General features: G+C 37.7%; 1 protein-coding gene across 1 annotated transcript in view; it reads right to left on the bottom strand.

The window, feature by feature from the left end:
* Positions 1–1,701: 1,701 nt before the first annotated feature.
* The window catches only part of LOC129728339 (proton-coupled zinc antiporter SLC30A2-like), an 84,072-nt gene continuing 65,356 nt past the window's right edge, over positions 1,702–20,417 (bottom strand). The window contains exons 7-9 of the mRNA XM_055686776.1: positions 17,037–17,184; positions 16,420–16,545; positions 1,702–1,952 (exon numbers count right to left, since the gene is read on the bottom strand). Coding sequence (XP_055542751.1) covers positions 1,702–1,952; positions 16,420–16,545; positions 17,037–17,184 — 525 coding nt within the window. The remainder of the gene's footprint in view (positions 1,953–16,419; positions 16,546–17,036; positions 17,185–20,417) is intronic.

Genomic DNA, 20,417 nt, shown 5'->3' with positions numbered 1-20,417 from the left:
GTTCAAACCTTTTCAGATGAAAATGATCATAAACTTGGTTCAAATTAATGAAGTAATTTTAAAAAGTGAAAAGGACAAAAAAAATGATTCAAATTTGCGTTTATAAATGAAAGAAAAGGCCAACACAATTGATTCCAAATTCGTTGTAGCAATTGATACTAAGTTCAGCTAAAAGTTGTTTCATAGACGGAAGAGATTGGTAACAAACTGATTGCTGACTTTAAAACCGGAATATCTGCAATTTACCAATGTATTTAATTTTGCCAGATTTCCATTATTTTGAAAACAAAAAAAATATCATATCCGCGTGGACATTACCATTACCCCTTTCCCTTCAACCGTGGACAAGCGTGGACATTTGCGTTGTGATTTAGGTAGTACCACTCTTGAGAACATGGATTTTTAATGCAACCATGCTGCAGATAATATCTGCCTTGTTGAACTGTAACTCGATATACAAAGCTGTTAGAGTAGGTATGAAGATTACAACTGAAATTTTTAGGAAAATAAAATTCAGCAATGACTTCAAATTATTCTCGCTCTTTAAAAACTCGACTGAAATTCAATACACCAATTATTAATTATTAATAATTAATTAACAACAGTTTCCTATTCGTTTGAAGTAATAATTGAGTAATTGAAGTTTAAGCATTTCTTTGAATCAATGGTTTTGGGCTACTTACAAACCAGCAAAAGGAATCCCATGGGAAATCCACTGTTCTTTTTCTATTTTCATAGTGGTTTATGACAAACAGAGAAATTGTTTGTGTATTTAATATATTTATTCAGCAAATCCATGAAAAAAGTCCTGTTTGATTTTTTTGGATACTGCAATTCTTCAATAGAGGTGCTTGGTTATTGTAATGCTTGATGGAGACGCATCTAGTATCCCATAGATTAAAAAAAATCTATCTCCAAAGTGAAAAGATATATCACCGTCTAAATTTCATATTGTTTTCAAAATGGGTTGAGGAATAAAAAAGTGTAAACAATATGGTCACCCGGGTCTTCGTGCCAAAAAAAACTATGAAATTCTCATAATGAGGGTGTTTAATCATGCACATTCTTATTCTTTATATCTAAAAAAAATCACTGGGAAACCGAAATACATAGTAGAAGTAACTTTATGTAACTGATTTGTTTGCTAAAATTGTTAAAAAAATACAAACTATTCTCAGCCAGTTTTACCCCGGAGAAGCAATAAAAAGCACTTATGCTGATAGAACGCCTCTGGCAAGCATGAAGCTCTCCGCTTCACCGCACTGCCCGTTTCAGAAATCAGCTAAATATTGTAAGCATCCTTAATCGAGCGATCCCTTACTCCCGGATCCAGCGCCACTAGTGAGTGGCAGCACGTATTCCCAAGTGGTTATGAAGCAAGACCGCCGCGTGCTACTCGCCGCAGTAACGAGAATGCGGATACACTTCAACTATCAATGCTTCCTGTTTGCTACCTTTTTGTGTATGTGTGAGCCATGCACTTCGACCCTCTGCCACACCCCGCAACATGCTCGCGCCTTGTACGAAGCTCACGTTCAGGCATCACTTCTGCGAGGCTTCCGTACTAACGCCGGTCTCGTTCCGCATCCTAATGCGTGGCTGCCTGCTCCTGCTCGCCAAAAGCGACGTAAAACATCCTGACACAGGAAATATGTTCTTTGACTTCATAAAAATCACGTTGAGGTTAAACGCCAGCAGGGATCAAACTCGGTAGGGGTTAGCAGAATGAGATCCGGAGTCAAGGCGATGAGGTTCCTTTCCGCTCCTACACTCATATACACACTCCACCACGAACACAACACACTCAATTCCACACATCTCCGGTCTCGGGTGAAGTTTTTCTTCATTCACCAGTGCAGATCCCTCCTCGTCCCGCTTCCAGACACACGGAAGTTTTGTTTCTAGCGCACAAGTGAAGCGAAAATCGGCCTTCGCTGATTCATGACGCTCGACTGAAAAGAGATTGGAAAATTATGTTCACCAAACTCGTTTCCTGGTTCTGCAACACGTACCATTTGCCACGAGACGAGATGGCATGTGCCAGCCAGAATGTTCAACATTCGATGGGTATTACACTAGTAGGTGTTGGTGCCTGCCTGCATTCTGCCTCTCAAGGTTCTCTTTTTATTCTGCACTCAGATCAGGCGCTTTATTCTATTGCTTTCGGGTTGTCTAAGTGCTCACAGTCCGTTCGCCAGTTATTTACTGCCAAAGCACATCTACACCTGTGGGGTTTAGAACTAGACCCAGAGTTGGAAGATTGTGTAAAACACGTTGCACTATTTAGAATCAACTGCAGTTAGGATAGCCTTTTCTCTATTTTCTACGTACTAAACAACTGCCGGTTAGTAGGCCACATATGGATAAATAAAGGCTTTTAGTTTCTCCGAAGCTCATTTTCTTTTTGTGATTAAATCAAATTTAGTTCAATCTTTCTTGTAAAACAATATTACGAGAGCGTCCAGTGACAAAAACAAACCATCCGTCGATAATTGATAAGCATCTCCGAAACACAACTTCTCTGCCCAAAGGTGTGCTCTGCTTTGGTTGCTTCATATTTAATCCACAACCGTAAAAACAATCTGTTATTTTTTCCTTGATTGAAAACTTGTAGCACCACAGAACCCCGTAAAACACAAGTCAATTTAGATTATTTCCTTCTATTTCACCGTGACACCTCAGTGCTGCAGGGAAGGAGATTTGCAATCAAAAAGTTTTACTTACCTGCTAGAGTCACGAAAGAGAGAACAGTTCAACAGTACCCGTCAGGCCACACGAATCCGGCCAATATCGGCGCAACAAAATCAGGCCCCAACATCATTTCCCCTCTTCCCTTTCACCTTAACCGCACGTGCGTCGGAACGTCCGTCCGCTAACGTTAGCTCTATATTAGTTCTGAGTACCGGAAGTGTGTTGAGTGGGAAATTGCAATAAATGTTTAACCCAATTAGAATTTCACCGATCACGGTGGGAGGAAGTGGCAAGAACGGTCTAGCCTGCAATTGAGGGTTCGCACCCTAAGGTTAGAATGGCACGGTTCGCGCTGAAGTAGTGTAAAAACTTTTCCCTAGACAGTCATTATGGGCGGAAGATACACATGCGAGAGGATAGTCGTGGACCGCAAAGTTTTGCACACTAATCGATCCGGTGATCAATATCTATACGTAGCTAAAAATTATAAACTCGCCGTAATGCAATGAACTGATTTCAAGTGCTCTGCTTATCAGATAACAACTTTTCTCGCTTTGAGTGGTCGTTTTAGGTGCAGAGAAAATATTGTAATGAAGTTATCAGTGTAATTAGTCAACTTTTCGAAATCCAATACATTAAAATTGCTGCAGGGGTTTAAGTGCAGTTTTTAAAATAATAATAATACTGGTTTTTCTAAGATTCTTTTGAAGAGTAATAACAATTGGTAAACGATTTCGATCGACCCTTTTTGATTCGGTTGCAACTTTGCATGGATGCTGCTCTTGACTAATTTTTGAAAACCACCAATGTAGTTATTTATGTATTTATTTATCTATTAGTTTATTTATCCATCTAACATAAAGTCTTAATGAATACGAATATATCACTATCGTCAATGTCATAATGTAAAACAATCAGATCTTGCTACTCGACTGGAGAAACAACTGGAACGCTCACCAAATTCGAATTAATCTTCAGCAGAAGTAAATGTACGTATCATCGAAGACATAGGGGCATTAAATCCAAACGCTGTGCGATGAAACCATGTTTGGAGAAGAGTATGAGACCTTAAAGCACGCGATGGAACACGAAAACCAAGTAAAGATAGTAGTTTGGGACAATCTACTTCATTGTTCAGAAGCTTGGCGACAAATGTTGCCTGCTGAATCTTCCTTCGTCGAGCTAGGGTGTCAAGATTGATTAGCTTGCAGCGATCACAGTTTAGAGGCAAGTTCTGTGGGTCACGCCAAGGCAGATTTCTCAATGCAAATCGGACAAATCTCTATTGCACTCTTTAAATTCGTAAACTCTAGGTCAGTTGATGTGGAAGCCAAACTAGTGAAGCATTCTCTAAGATAGGTCGCACTAAAGAGCAATACAGAGCTTTCAAGCAATACGGATCATTAAAATCTTTGGCTATTTTGGTTATAAACCCCAGCTGACGATTAGCCTTAGCAATGACGGCCGATCGATGACTAGCAAAGGAGAGTTTCTTATCCATTGTCACACTCAAGTCATTCATCTCTTCAACCCTGTTGAGCACGACTCCATCGATGTGGTAGTTGAAACTTATAGGCTGCGAGTTCCGATGAAATGTCATTACAGAGCATTTAGAGATGCTGACAATCAGCTTATTACGATGGCACCATTCTACAAACATATCCAGTAACTGCTGCAAACGGTGACAATCTTCTATACACTTCACGGCGAAATATAGTTTTAGGTCATCCGCATATATAAGCTTACATCCGTCACCAAGCAAAATACTAACAGCGTTTAAAAATATTGTAAAAAGCAGCGGTCCCAAGTTACTTCCTTGAGGTACACCACTCAAGTTGACGAACGGAGTTGAGCTGCACGCTCCCAATTTCACCCGAAGTGATCGATCACACAGGTATGAACTAAGCCATGCAACAAAGCTGTCAGAGGCACCAAGCAGGTTAATTTTGCGCAATAGTATACGATGGTCAATTCTGTCAAATGCAGGTTTCAAATCCGTATAAACCACGTCCACTTGGCATTTTGCTTCCAGTTGTGTAAAACAAGTATGCGTAAATTCCAATAAATTCGTGGTAACCGATCGTCCAGGCATAAAACCATGCTGGTCTGTAGAGATATAGCACTTCATTCCAGCTAGAAGACTTCGATTGACAATAATCTACTATATAAAAATGGAATTCTGTAACGCTTGATCTTATTGATATTATTTTCTCCGTCTCTGTGGCGTACAGCAATCATCATCATTTAAAATCGTTCTAAATCAGAAAAATAAGCGGTGGCATAAAGGTTTTTTAACCGGAAAATGTTCGCTGATGTTCAGGAAAGACATTTGGAGAAAAATAATAAGTATCTGATCCCAAGTAACAATATTGGTTTTATTAAAGTTTTATAGTACTTTTCACAGCCAAAAAAGGGCTATAAAACTTTGATATAACCAATTTTGTTACTAGGGATTTCTACAATTCGAGATATTATTCACAAAACTAGGTAAAACATGCAAAATTATGACTTTTCATGCTGAATTTGCCTCTAAATCAAAATTCAAAGCAATGACATGTGATTCATTTTTCATTAAAATCTTTGTTAATGTTCAAGAAAGACATTTGAGGAAAAATAGTTAGTATCTGATTACTACAATTTGAGATATTATTCACGAAACTTCGTAAAACATGCAAAATTAGGACTTTTCAAGCTGAATTTGTCTTAAATCAAAATTCAAAGCGATGACATGTGATTCTTTATTCATTAAAATGCTTGTTTCGTTCGGGAAATACATTCGAGTAAAAATAATTAGTGTCTGATTACTATTCACAAAACTAAGTAAAACATGCAAAATTGTGACTTGTTATACTGAATTTACCCCTAAATCAAGATTCGAAGCGATGACATGAGATTCTTTTTTCATTAAAATGTTTCTTAATGTTCAGGAAAGACATTTGAGGAAGAATAATTAATAGCTGATAACTAAAATTTGAGATATTCTTCACAAAACTACGTGAAAAAAGCAAAATTATGACTTTTTAAGCTGAATTTGCGTCTAAATCCAAAATTCAAAGCAATGACATGTGATTCTTCATTCATTAAAATGTTTGTAATGTGAAGAAAAGACATTCGAGAGAAAAAAAATTAGTATCTGATTACTAAAACTTGAGATATTATTCACAAAACTACGCAAAACATGCAAAATTGTGACTTTTTGTGCTAAATTTACCTCTAAACCAAAATTCAAAGCGATGACATGAGATCCTTTTTCCATTAAAATGTTTGTTCATGTTCAGGAAAGACATTCGAGGAAAAATAATTAATAGCTAATTACTAAAACTTGAAACATTATTCACAAAACTACGTTAGACATGCAAAATTATGACTTTTTATACTCAATTCGTCTCCAAATCAAAACTCAAAGAGATGACATGTGATTTTTTTTCATTAAAAAGTTCGTTGATGTTCAAGAAAGACATTCGAGTAAAAATAACAGGTATTTGATTACAAAAGAAAGAGAAGTGCAAAACAAAGATTTTTAGGCTTAATTTGTCTCTAAATCATAATTTAAAGCGATGACATGTGATTTTTTTTCAATGAAATGTTCTTTCATATTCAAGAATGACATTTGAGAAGAAATGATAGGTATCTGATTACTGAAAATGTAGGTATTATTCACAAAACTAAGTAAAACGTGCAAAATCAAGAACATTTAGGCTCAATTTGTCTGCAAATCAAAATTTAAAGTTATGATATGTGATTGTTTTCCAATAAAATGTTGGTTAATGTTCAGGAAAGACATTTGAGAAAAAATAACACGTATCTTATTGCTAAAAATTGACATATTACTCAAAAAACTACGTATGTTCGAAGCATTTTTGAAGATAATTTCTGCATACAAAAACATCTTAAAATACTCTCTTTGATTTTTTTGAAAAACATATAATACATGCAAAACTTTGACTTTTTAAGCATAAGCTCAAATCGCATCTGAATCAAAATTCAAAACGATGAAATGTGATTTTTCTTTCAATAAAATGTTCGTTGTTTCTTTAACATTTCCAAATATTTTTTTACAGAAAAATCCATGTTTTGAATCAGTGTGAGTCGAGCATAAAAAATTTACATTTCTGATGTATTCGTAGATTTGTGAATAGTAACACATTACGGGATACGATTTACTTTTTTACCTTTACCCAAACTAGATCTTGGAACGTTTGTGTAGAAAAGATCGCACCATCAACCTCGATGGATCCAGATCAATTCCTTTCCACTAACACTAATTCCTTCCTTTGATACTTGTGGATGATGCAGAGGATTCCTCGGTCTCTAGTAGCAACAAGTATTAAACTAACACTCCCGATATCCCTTCCTCTATTGATCTGCATTGGGCGTGGCCAGCTACGTTATTGACCAGTGAAAAGAAAAATCACCAGGAATTGTACACTGAAAATGGCTTGCTACTCCTAGGCACCATTTTGACGGTTCTTTGTGCAATTTCAGCTGATTCTGGTCAATCGCGGGCAACACACGGGCGATCAAATATGCTATGCTATGCTATGCTATGCTATGCTTTACCCAAACTAGATCTTGGAACATTTAGCTGGAGGAAAGGTCTCATTTCATTGGTTTGAACATAGATCAAGAGGCGACTGAAGCATTGAAAGTCATTTTTTATTTTCTTCATAGTTTTGTGGATTAAAGCACAATTGTTAGTTATCAGAAAACCTTCACTTTTTCTCAGACGTGCTCCCTGGACACCAACAAACATTTTCGTTTTGAAAAAAATCACAATCATCTCTTCAGATTTCATCATAGAGGAGAAATAAGCATGAATGGTCATGCTCAATTCTTCTTACTTACTTTAATTTCCTAAAAAGAGGTTTTACTGTAAACGATTGTCAAAAAGCCCGAATATCACCCAGTATAGGTATATTCGGAACTGGGAATACTCCACACAACATTTTCCAAAACGGCGGCTTCCGGCTTCAGAAAAATAACCTAAAGTGGTTTTTGGCCAACCATTTCAATAATTCCGAAAGTGGAACACCATACGTCGTTTGGAAATCCGATATGGCGACTTCCAGTTTATCTGTGTTCTGCTCTCAAAATATTGAAGTATTTAAAGTGATGATGAACGTATAAGATGTGAAATATTTTTTAAGTAAGTTGTGCTAAAGCAGTAATGAATTATGAAAAATGAATAAAAAATTTAAAACCTTCGATCCCGAGCATCGCCGGGAACGTTCAACTAGTTTCAAATAATTTCGATGCTGCCGAGAGATTTGTAATTCCACGGTAGTTACGGATATTACTTTTATCTCCACTTTTGAACACTGGCACCAGAAATGACTGTTTCCATATATCCGGGAATATTTCCGCTGTTCGAATGAGCTATTAAAAATTGAGCAGAGTAGGGAAACTAATGCGGCAATACATCGACGAAACACAACAGCTGGAATCCCATCAGGTCCAGGAGAAAAAAAAATTTTGAGCTTATTGGTTGCAGCAGTTATCATCGATTGGGTGATCTCGAACGTGTCTAAATTAATAATATCAGCAGGAACATCAACTACAGCTCGTTCAACCTCGTGATCAGAAGCGATGTTCGGTGCAAACACAGAAGCGAAGAATTTAGCTAACTGTTCATATGTATCAGCATCAGAATTCGACCTTTCGTCGTCAAGAAATGTTGTCGGTGGAATGGCAGAATATTTCCTTTTTGAGTTAACAAAACTCCAGAAGAACTTGGGATAACGCTTTTAATTTGATTGAACTTTCAACACATACGACTTGTACAAGCTCCTGTTCAATTTCCGATAAGCATCGCAAGAAGAACGAAAAGCATTTTTCGATTCAGATGAGCGGTATCGTCGGAGTCGTCGTTGATTGGTATTACGCATTCGTTTCAGCTTTCGTAGCTCAGCTGTACTCCAAGCAGGTGACAGAGGGGGCCTACGAACAGGCACGTTAAGTAACAGCCAATCCGAAATATGCCTGCAAAAGCTTTCAGCCATATCATCCACGTCATTCGAAGACAGTATTGTGGTCCAATCAGAGTTGAACAAGTATTCCAGTAGTGCCTCGAAGTCGATTTTCCGAAAATTGAGAACAGGATCCGTGGGAGTATATCGGTTTCTAGAGGCAAAATCAGCAGGAAAAGAAACGGACACAACCAGAGGCGGTTAATTTATATAATTTGTATAATTTATTAAAATTTCATCTGACAAGGTATTCACCTTATTGAATAACTTAATACTAACATACAGTCAATAAAGTTTATTAATTGTTTATTGAATAAACGATCACAAAATCTGTCTATGAACACGTATTCTGTTTTTAAAAGTTGTTCCAATAACATTGAAGTCAAACAAATCGGCAACCTATGGAAGCTGTCCTACATAAAGCGTATTGGGTAAAACGTAACTGACCATATTGTACATTGTGTTGGGGCAGGCTCTGCAAGGACCTGAGTCTGAGAGATCGTTCGGGGGAATACATATCCAGCTGATCGAGAATTTCCGGGGCATCGACTTCACCTAAAAGCACTTTACATATGAATAAATCATGAGCCTCAAAACGTCTTCGTTCTAAGGTTTGCATTCTTAAGAGCCAACAGCGTTCAACGTAGGCTGGCAGATGTGTGGGGTCGCGCCAGGGAAGAAATCTCTGGGCGTATCGAACAAATTACCGCTGCACGATGCACGGAAATTCAATTCTAGTAATTCAGGAGTTGTAGAATGGACACCATACAACGAAGCAAAATTCCAAGATGGATCGCATTGTCAAATAAGATTGGCTTTTTTGTCCGACAGAAAGAGATGCCGCTACATTTTTGAACGCTTACAGAAAGAAGGTTTCTAGAGCCCCATAAGCTGAAAACATCCACTAGTAGTATTACTCACAAGTTTAAAAAGAATGCTGTCATCAACGTACAATTTACGCCAACTATCTCCAAAAATAAAAAAATATCGTTGAGGAATAACATAAAGAGTGGCGGTCCAAGATTTCTACCTTGGGGTACTCCAGAAAAATTAGTGAACTGTGCTGAAAACTGAGTTCCTATCTTCACACATAGCGTTCGATTCATCAAATACGATGCAAACCATCGCACGGGGCAATATGACACTCCCAATTGTTCTAGTTTGGCTAAATGTATTCTGTGGTCTGTATAGGAAGCTGATACTCCCGGTTGCGCTTTACGGACATGAAACTTGGACGCTGAAGCAAGCTGATCGACGAGTGCTCGGAGTTTTTGAGCGTAAAGTTCTGCGATCGATACTTGGCGGTAAATTGAAAGATGGAGTGTGGTGCCGATGCATGAATCACGAGTTGTACCAGGTATACAAACATGCTGATATAGTGAAGATCATACAGCGGGGCAGGCTTCAGTGGGCTGGACATGTAGCCAGAATGCCTAACGAGAGAGCCGCCAAAACTATCTTCAGTAGAGAACCAGGAAGAGGCCGTCGACTCCGTAGTAGAAGATGCACGATCGGCTGGTGTACGAGGAGACTGGAGAAGCTGGACATCCCTAATTCGTTCGGCCCTAGACCGGTGAACGGTCCGGTAGCCGAAAAAATAAAGTAAGTGTTCTGTGGTCTACTCAATCAAATGCTGCTTTAAGATCAGTGTATGCTGGATCTCTTTGGGCACCGCTACTCATATTTCGCAGGCATTTAATTCAAGGCAGTTAATTTAAGAAAAAAATTGATTTATAATATTCTTTATAATTTTTTTCCTTAATTTGAATTTACAGTGTATAATTTCTTTGAAAGGACGAAGCTATGAACCAGTTGATCGATTATCAATCTTTTTGGTCAAATTACCGGTAATTATTTCTAGTTATAAAAAAAAATATCAAAAAGATAAATCTGCGTGCTTTTATATGCATAATATATGAAATTATTGAAATCTTTGTCATGTTTTTAAATTGAATTTACTCAAATTTGAAAAATAACATATTTTTGAAAGTTTCTCCACTTATAGAGTCAAGTATGCCCTTAAAAATGAGACCAAGAGATAATTTTTATGTTTGCCCCAAAAAGAATGACAAGCAATTTTTTTATGAGAATCATTTATAACTTTGAGTAGAATCGAGATATTTACGATATCAGCATTGCAAATTGTTTCTCTTAAAAAGCTTTAAAAGTCGTTCATAAACAGTTTTAAGATGAAACTTGAAATAAAGCAGTTAGAGCGCAAAATGTGTTTTTTCATTATAAATCGGTTGTTTTCAAAGATAGAGAAAAACTTTTTTACAAAGTTACTCAAAATTATTGGAGCTATAACATTGTAGAACAAGTTTTTCTTCTATTTACAAAGATAAAAAAGTTAGATACTTGACTGCATCGAAATTTTGGTCACCCTAATTTTTGATAATTTTTCAATGAGCGCTTTATCATATGTAACAACTTTGTAGAAGAAAGTTTTTCTTTAAAATATTGCTATGGAGCTCTAGACCCGAATTTCTCCATAATTTTGGTTTCTGGACCATTGTGCGTTGTAGATCGCCCTACCTAGAAACCGCACTGGTAATCTCCAACAAAGGCTTCCTGCAACGACCTCAGTCTATGAAACAGGATGCAGCAGAGAATCTTATACGCAGAATCGAGGAGTGTTATACCTCGATTGTGACTGCAGTCGAGTCGATGGCCCTTTTTGTAGACTGGGCAAATGAGTCTGTCCAACCAGTCCGCTGGTAGTTTGTCTTCGGTCCTAACTTTTAAAATGAGCCGATGGATAGCACGCTGCTCACTTCAGGTTTTGAAAACTTCGGCTGGGAGGCCGTCCAATCCAGCAGCTTTGTGATTTTTTAGCTCTTTACAAGCTTCCCTCACCTCGTCTTAGCTGTCGACTGCTCTATCTTCTTCGCTGTTCAATAACGTCTTGAAGTGTTGCTTCCAACGCATGGCCACCAATGTCTCATCGGTTATCAGGTTCCCTTCCCTGTCGTTGCATATGGCGTGTCACACGATTTGCTGCCACCATCGTGCGAGCACGGGCTCGATTTTTTTCATCTGTCACCTTTTGGCATTCCGCATCAAAACACGTGTTGCGTGTGGTTCCTGCAATCGTGTCCAACATCTCTCGCGCTGTATAGTTGACCGTGTCGTGGATGTGCTTCCACTGTTCGTTTAGATCTCCAACCGGTTCACCAATCCGCTCGTCTACCTTCCGAGTGTACTCAGCAGCAACTCCGTCAGCTGACAACCTCTGGATGCGACTTCCACTTTAACTTTTCGCAGTTCTCTGGCTAGGATGCCCCCACGTGCCGGTTCGAGTAGAGTTCTGACGTTCCAAATACCGAGTTTCCAATCATTGTCCCTTTTCTTTCGCCTAAGTCGACACCGATTGTTCGTAGTAGTATTGTTTCGGCATGCTACCTTACTAGGGCTGCGATGCCTAGCAGAGCCTGACAAAGTCATTTTCAATTGACAATTATCAGGATATAGTGACGCTTTGACCCGTCGTTTTCAATTGAAAAGCTTTTGTATCATTCTCGAGCACTTCGTGAGTCACATGACACCCAATCGATAGCTCTTGCTGTGATTCTGACAACTGAATGGCTTGAAATTGATACAAACGCTTTTCAATTGAAAGCGGAGATTATCACCATCACTCTCACATGACGATTCTCAATTGAAAATGACAATGAGCGCTGTCGGATACAGAAGGCTTCCATACAGTACTTCACGAGATATTGAAATATTGATCGGAATTTGCGTAGCGTATTTATTGGATGCCATTGCCGTTCTAACTACGGCTTGCGGTATCAGAAAACTACCATCAAGGAAAGAGTCTCTCTCTCCGTCACTCTCTCCGCCGATTTGAATAGTCATTAGTTTCATTTGTAACGATCCGATGAACAACAGACGGGAAAGAGAGAAAAAAGTGATTCGTTGACAGTAGCCGAAAGGAATCAAGTGAAAATGAAACTGTTCGAATCGAAATGACAGCGTGAGTATATCAGTTTCATTGTTTTGTTTCTAAGAGAGCCCTGATGCCTAGTCTCGCGATGGGTCTGCCGTCTTAGGCTGGTGAGACACCGCATTTCATAATTCAGCCGTCCGCTCCGGATCAGACGCTGTTTAAGCCACCCCTAACATAGAGAACAGACGCTCAGCCAAGCTGCCCTCCTAGTAGAACAGCTCCTCCTGACTTGTCAGCATATGACCAAATTCCCAGCGGTTCACCGATCTTCCCTTGGTTGGTCGTATCCCAGTCGGTACCACGTGGAGGTGGGGATAGGAGTTGCTGGGCAGTATGCTCTGGACCACACTGGGGTCTATTTTATGCCAACTAGTACGGGTTGTACTACTGGTAGGCTCTGTCCAGCCGTTTACCAACCTTGCCAAAAAAAACTACGAACGCCTTGGTTCACGCCTATTACTAGATTGATTTTAGAAAACAAATTCTACTGAATATTGAACTACTGAAACAACTGATAAAAACAATTTCCTTATCTTATTTCCAACTTTTTTGATTCCTAGCTTTGAAAATACTCTTTGTTTACTTTTGTTGCCTACTCATTTCGCTGCCATGCGGTCGTCGTTGTTTCTCTCACGTGAGTCACAAGAAACAAGGTGTCTAGTATCAGTACTTAATTCTGGCGAAGGAATGTGGTTTTTGAGAAGACAAAATCCTATCGTTAGACGAAATTGGAAATGTCAATTTTCATAGGTATAGACAATAATTAGAATGTCGAATTGACCCTTGACTAAACCACGCAAAATTTCACTTAAACAACACGTGCATTGTATGGTAAGCGGAATCGCTAATCATAGTAGGAAAACATTTAATCTTTTACGTTATTATCAGCTATTTTCTGTTTTAAATATACAACTCAGCCCGTATTGATAGTAAGTGACGTGGGCATGCCATGCCGCCGTTTTTCTAATCCCGTTTTGCCGCATGATGCTCAATGATTTAGAATACCCTCTCTCTCTCTTTCACTCTGTTTTTCTCTTCATTGATCTCGAAACTACCAGTTTTGTTTTATTTTTCATTTACAAGTGATTCAAAATACTTTGAAATGCAAGAATTCTACGATGGTTGCGAATGTCAGATTTCATACCTTGTTTGAAAATAGGCACCAGTTAAGAATATTTCCATGTTTCGAGAAACTTGACATTTTTTCAAAACAAATTGAGAAGGTAATTTCTAAAAGTTCTTAAGTTTTTGAGTTTATACGTTAGGAAAATTGATTAACAAATACATTGATTGAGATTTCGGGGTAAATGCAAATAAAATTTGATTTGATCACGATAGCGATCTTCTTCGGAAAATGTACTATAAACTACCTGTAAAAAATTCTCAAAAAGATTACAAACTTGTATTTTGTAAGTTTTCTCCTACATTTCACCAAAATGCATTCGTGACAGGAAATAACTATATGCTTTTCAGTTTCGTACTTACGTGGTTACCATTTTCTTGGTAGGCATGATTTGACTTCATTTTCGGCTCGATGGTTATTTTCTTTCAATGCATTATGCAAGGTTAAGTTGAGTAAGGCTAGGTGAAGTTGCAAATTGGTGCTAGATTTTTTTATTTTGTGTACAGTTTGTGCTATCCACAAAAGATGTCCTATTTTTAAGTTTTTTTTAATTGTCATTTTTGATTTAGAAGGAACCCTGCTTAAACATTACAATTGGCAAAAGATGCCATTTTGTGCTATTGGTTTAATTTTATGGAACAGGACTCATTTTTTGAGAAATTGTTTTAAAATGCTATTTTGGGAAGGTACTTCTTCGCTTCGGACGCTTGCGGACGCTTCATTCGAAAAAAAAATAGAATAATATTTTGCCTTATGATAGATTATTATTCTGTACTGGAAGATATCATTCTTATTTAAAATTTGGCATTATGTATAGAATGCAAAAAAAAATCCTGGTGTGCGAAAGTAAGTTTTGATTACTTTCGCATAGTTGCTGATGACTTGCCAAATAGTTCCTATACGATAGAAAGTCGGTTTCTGCTTCAGATGGTATGAATCCATATTTCTAATGGACTTCTAAGAAAATGTTTTTCTGCACAGACAGATGGATGTTGGTCTTTCATGTACACCAGATACAGACGAACGTTTTTCATAATTCTTGGGTCACGGAATTCAGCCTTTCAATAATGTCTGTTCCCATCTATTGATTGCTGAGTAAGTCGTACTATATTGTACTTCAGGTATTTGCATGACATATTACTGGAAAAATTAGCAACATTTCTGCTCACAGTCTTTGTAAATATTTAAACTGATTTTTTTGCACTTTCCATACTAACCTCGGTGTTAGCAAATCTATCGGAAAAAATGTCTGTGTTTATAATGTCAGTCAAAAAACAGGAAATCGTTGGCTTATCATTTTGATAAAGTTCCGTTGAGAATTGTTTACCCGAATAGCAAGCAGCAGTGCGGTAAATTTTTAGAACCACTTCATTATTCTACTAAATATTTATTCTACGTTAAATAAACCTCATTAGCTTGCGGGAAAATGCGGTTCCATCGCATCGCTCCCGTTAGTGAAAACTGACAAACTTGCAACAAGGTCATCATTTCTAGCGTTTCCATTCCCAGATATTTAATTCGGAATATGCACAGTTATAGCATAGCACCTAGGAAGCATCTGAGCCAACGTCGCGGTACTACATCTCTGTCAGGTGCATTTCTGATGTCACGCCCGTGACTGAGGATGACTGAGCTCGAATTACACAACAGAGACAAGCAGAAGTACACTGTCGCACAGGTAGAATGTGTCATTGTTCTGTGACCTTGGTTGGATTCATTTGAAAAGCATCAACCGTGGCAAGTGTACTTGTGGGCGGGACAAAACATTTTAGCACCCCGAACACAAAGACCGTCGACGTTCGTTTGTGCACCAAAATGACGATAACTAGAACACTCAAGTGACGGAAGATATTTACTAGTTGTTATGAGAACAGCAGAGTGAAACGCCATTCACAATAAAAAAAAATCCTAAACATTCTACATATCGTCAACTACGAGCAGGGAAAAAATCTTTTGATCTTCTTCTATTGGACGCATGCATCCATAATAATTTTATTAAATCAATTTGAGCACTTCTCGTTTATCTCCGAAACACATCGCATACGTTTTCTCGTTGGGGAGAACATGCTCCATTGCAGCAAGCTTATCTTCGCAACAATGCTCCCCGATCGGTCAGCTAAGCTAAGGCCAAAGGAAATCAACCATCCGCACCAGAGAAAGCCACATTACAGACCGATGGGTATGTTTTCATGTTTAAAAACTGGAACAGTAAACGAAATATATCTAAACTTCTTTCGCAGCAGTCATCGCCGTATCTCTTTTCGCTAACAGAGCACGCTCTCATAAATATTCAAAGGTTACAATTTCTTTCATTTCTTGTTTCTTCTACAGAATTTCCACATGTTTAGGCTTTCGGATGCCTGCTTTTATTTGTGGCGTTCTGTCGGATTTTTCATCTTTCATTACTGGTCCCGTATCATCTGAATACAAATAAGTTTATGATTTTTCACCTACCCGCCGCTCGGCTCTGATCCTGTGATTGTATTACTCCTCCAATTTCAAATCTGCTATAAATTACACATACGCACACAAACACAGATTCAGTCGATTTCACTTCCAACGAACATTCAGCAGTCGTTCTTTGATACACACATAGTCGAACCTTTCAGCAGGCCACCCACCCGAAAGAAAACAGTACGCCTCCCCCAAACTACTCCAATGCAGTGGCAGCCCTCAAATTGGATTCGTACATTGATTGCAATCTTCCATGTCTGCCTGGAACTCCTCGATCTGCAGTGTGGTTTCGAAAAAATCATATTTTGCATGAACGGAACGTGTTGCCTGCTGGAGCACCGCTTCCGTGTCCGTGTTGGGCTCTGCGAAAGGGCGAAAGAAAAGCAAAACGTTCGATTGCGATTGCGATGAGAATATTACATTATTTTACATTAAATTAGGGAGTCGAGAACTCATCGCTAAAACGATGGTTGAGTGAGTTAGCGAAGGAACCACAAGAACAACGCTAGAGAGCAAAGTGGGTTGCAGTAACGAAGGTGAAAGTGCTACTCTAAAACCTCTTCAGATGGGATGCACTTCGCCAGTCAAATTGGCTGGAATGTTTTCTGTAAGTTGTTACATTGGAATGGCAAACTAGCAAATCCTCTCCCTCTAGAAAATGTTCTCGTGGGGTTCAATTTATTTATTCTAGCTGAGTATTTTTCGATGTATTAAGTGTCATATAATCATTTAGACAGTGCATCGTTGCTTATTGCGAAAAAAAACCATCGAATCAAACGATAACCATTAAACGATTAAATCTCCTGAGGTTTCATTCTATAAAACGTGGACGCTAAAAAAATAATATACTTACCGACAGCCAAGTGAGCCGACAAAGCAATCTTGTTGATGCTGAGCGCCCATATTCTTAAATTATGTACACGTACGACACCTTCGATCTGGAGGAAAGTTTGCATCACTTCGGTGTAATCGAGATACTTGGGGGTACCCTCCATCAGGACCTAGGACGGGAGAAAGTAAGAGAAAAAAAGCGAAAAGAAATGTTAAATCGGATCAGAGGCAATGAAAATAAAATCGTACCAAGAGATGTAGAGATGGAGACGCATACTAGAGGAAATTTCAACACTCCATGGTAAAAAAGTGAAACCTATCGGAGGGAAATAGGTTTCTTTTATCGCAGCACAGGCAACAACAAAAAAGTGAAATCGAACCGGCCCCCGATTGGAGCGGAGGTATTCCCTGGACCCATTATCACGGGCTCGTCGAATTGAAATACAATATTCATTAGGCATAGGCGTGCGTCAATTTTTTTTCTCCGCCGGATAAAGACATTATCGGCACCGCAGCAGGCTCGACGCGGCGATAACTTTCCCCGAAAGCGAAATAGCAGATCATTCAAATTCTAGCGATCCTATCTTAAATGCTACTTAAATGTCGTACAATAAAAACATACGCATTCACTGTTATACGGTGAATGCGTATGTTGTTATTTGATACCGGTACGCAGTATAAGTTCGACACGGGGAATATTTTTATAATAAACCTTTATTGAATTCAGTTTTTACCTAGCCCTACAATTAACAATTAACTGTTGACAAAAATATACTCATTTTGGAAGTAATTTATGCCTGCAAGCTGAAGCATTTATGAGCAACAATATTTTTTAATTATCCCTTTCAATATAAGATACGCAAAGGTAATGGGTCTACAATCATCCATTGGAGTGGCCATAATGCTAGGTAAGAGCTAGTTTTGTCTCAACATGCTAATCCCCTTTAAACTAACACTTAACTTGTGGTAGTCAAAATGTATATATAATATTTTCTATTTTTTGTTTCAATTTTAATTTTTCTCTGCCTCTATCCATTAGTCTATAAAGGGTATATAGAATAATATATGTCCTGCTTGAACAGCAATCTATCCTTCATATGTAGCTGATAGTGTATATCTCATATATAAAATGCTCGAATGTTTACTGATTTTATCTACCCATTTTATCGCAGATGGAATAAGTTTGCTATTCAGCCTTTTCCGAAATCTTTTTAGCGGGCACTTTTTAAAACTTTTTAAAGTATGTTTTTTTGAAGGCGGGTCATGCAAGTTCTTGCAAGGCAAGAATGCCCCGTGCAAAAACTGTGTTTATTTTAAATTTCCAGAGGGAGTTTCATTTCACTCTTAGTCTTGCGAATATGAAATGCCGTTTATGTACAACATGAAACGAATAGTCACCGGAAGAGTGCCTTGAAGGACACCAAAAGTGACTGGAATTAAATTCAAATGTTGTCCATTAAGAGTATGTTCTAGTCAAAATCCAAAAATTAAATAAGTTTTTTCCGTTTTATTCTTATTTTTAAGCTTTCGACATTTATATCCAAAACGATATTTTCCTATATAATTCATTTTAGGACTAACAGCGTTGAGACAATGCACTTTTCTTCAAAACATCTTCTTTTTGCGCAACGCACACGATTATAAATAAGAAAATAGGCCTTTACAGGTTGAAGTTCAAATGATTTGTAATAGATATTATTGAAGTAGTGACAAGTTACTGTGTACTACTGGATTGCAACGAAACTATTTTTCTACTATATCCTTTACAAATCAGCATTTGGTATCGATATGATTGGATGTACGAGAAGATCGGTCGGCACCTGTCAGCAGTGCACAGCGGGGCCGTTTCGAAAAAAGACGGTCAAAAATCTTTTCTCGCTTTTCCTTACATTTTAGGGGTTTGCTGTCTTCGGAAGAGTTGTTCAGTATACTGATTAGAAGTATCTGACATTTTCATATAATTGCTTATTTATCTAGTATTACACTTAGAAAAATCAACTTTTTTTGTCTTTGGTAAAATTGTAGAGCTATTGATTCTATGAAGCTTTGCCGAAGACACAGAATTTCTAGGTTTCATCTCTGAAGAGATATAACTATTTTTGTACCTTAAAACTAGTTTTGACGTGAGACTACGTCTTTGTTTACTTTACTGGGATGCATTCTGCAAAATTTGAAATGAAGCTGGCAAATGTTGCGTCAGATTTCAAACGTTAATAACAGCATAATAACATGATGGATAACAATAACCAATATGTTGTTGGATACATAAAATGTATAACAATTCTGTAATATGCTAGTTATTCTGTAATATGCTAGTTATCAGTTTCAATGAAAAATTTACGCGAATAATGAACCAATTACATGCGAGCATTCCTAGCATAGACGACATAAATGGACACCATCCATTTCCTGTGATATTCTCTGTATCAATATCGAAATAAAAATTGACAGAGTCTTCCCGTCCCAATGGGTCAACTTGTTTTTGCTTCCATGAGCTCAGACTAATATGATGTCTCGAAAGTAAAAGTTTTCCAAAAAGTTTGAAACAATTCCCATTCTTGAACAATTTCTAAACCTGCTTTCAGAACCTAATAAAAACTGATTTCTTGAAAGAAAATATGCCGGTAAAAGCAACAGTACCAGTGGAGTAAAGAACCGCAGGTCTCTCATCGTCTATGATTGCAGCGGTACACTTCTATTCGTACATTTTAGCGGTACACTTCTGTTCGTACTGCAGCGGTACTATTCGTATTGCAGTGGTACATTTTCGTTGGTACATTTCTATTCGTGTGCAATCGAGGAAAAACTGCAATGCTGCTGTTAATGGTATTGGAAGTTTATCTCATAAATATGATTACCATAAATTACTCAACAAGAATTGTAAATTTTTGCAACGGATGTTTATTTGATTTCATCTTCGGTATTCACTAAATAATCGTGACCGGATAGTATCGAAAGAGTAAATTCCCAAATAGACACATTCATATGAGAATAAGAGCTTGCGAATGCTTGTTTGTTTTTGGTTTATTTTCTTAAATTCATTCAGAATCTTTTTTTACATTTCAAAATTGTTAGATGATATATTATTATTCTAAGCTTTACCATAATAAACGTATATTAGCTGTCTACGTAATACAGTGAATGTAGTTGTAGGCCAAGCAAAAAACAAAAATGGAATTGTTGATTGCTACGATTTTTTGCAGGAGTTTGTTAATAATTTTGTTTAACATATCTTCTTATGTTTGCCAATTAATGAACCTTTGTAAGGGCTACTATATTATTTTGAAAGTAAGATCCATATTAAGGATTTGATTTAATCAGAGTTAAATAAGACAAAACCATTCATTATGATAACGTAAGTATTATTGGATTTGGTTTTTGAGGATATATAGTTAACTCCGAC

Source organism: Wyeomyia smithii, chromosome 3 (genome assembly GCF_029784165.1).
Source record: "Wyeomyia smithii strain HCP4-BCI-WySm-NY-G18 chromosome 3, ASM2978416v1, whole genome shotgun sequence".
NCBI classification, from domain to species: domain Eukaryota; kingdom Metazoa; phylum Arthropoda; class Insecta; order Diptera; family Culicidae; genus Wyeomyia; species Wyeomyia smithii.
The sequence above is the reverse complement of the archived record's forward strand: the minus strand, read 5'-3'. Positions and strand labels throughout refer to the sequence as shown.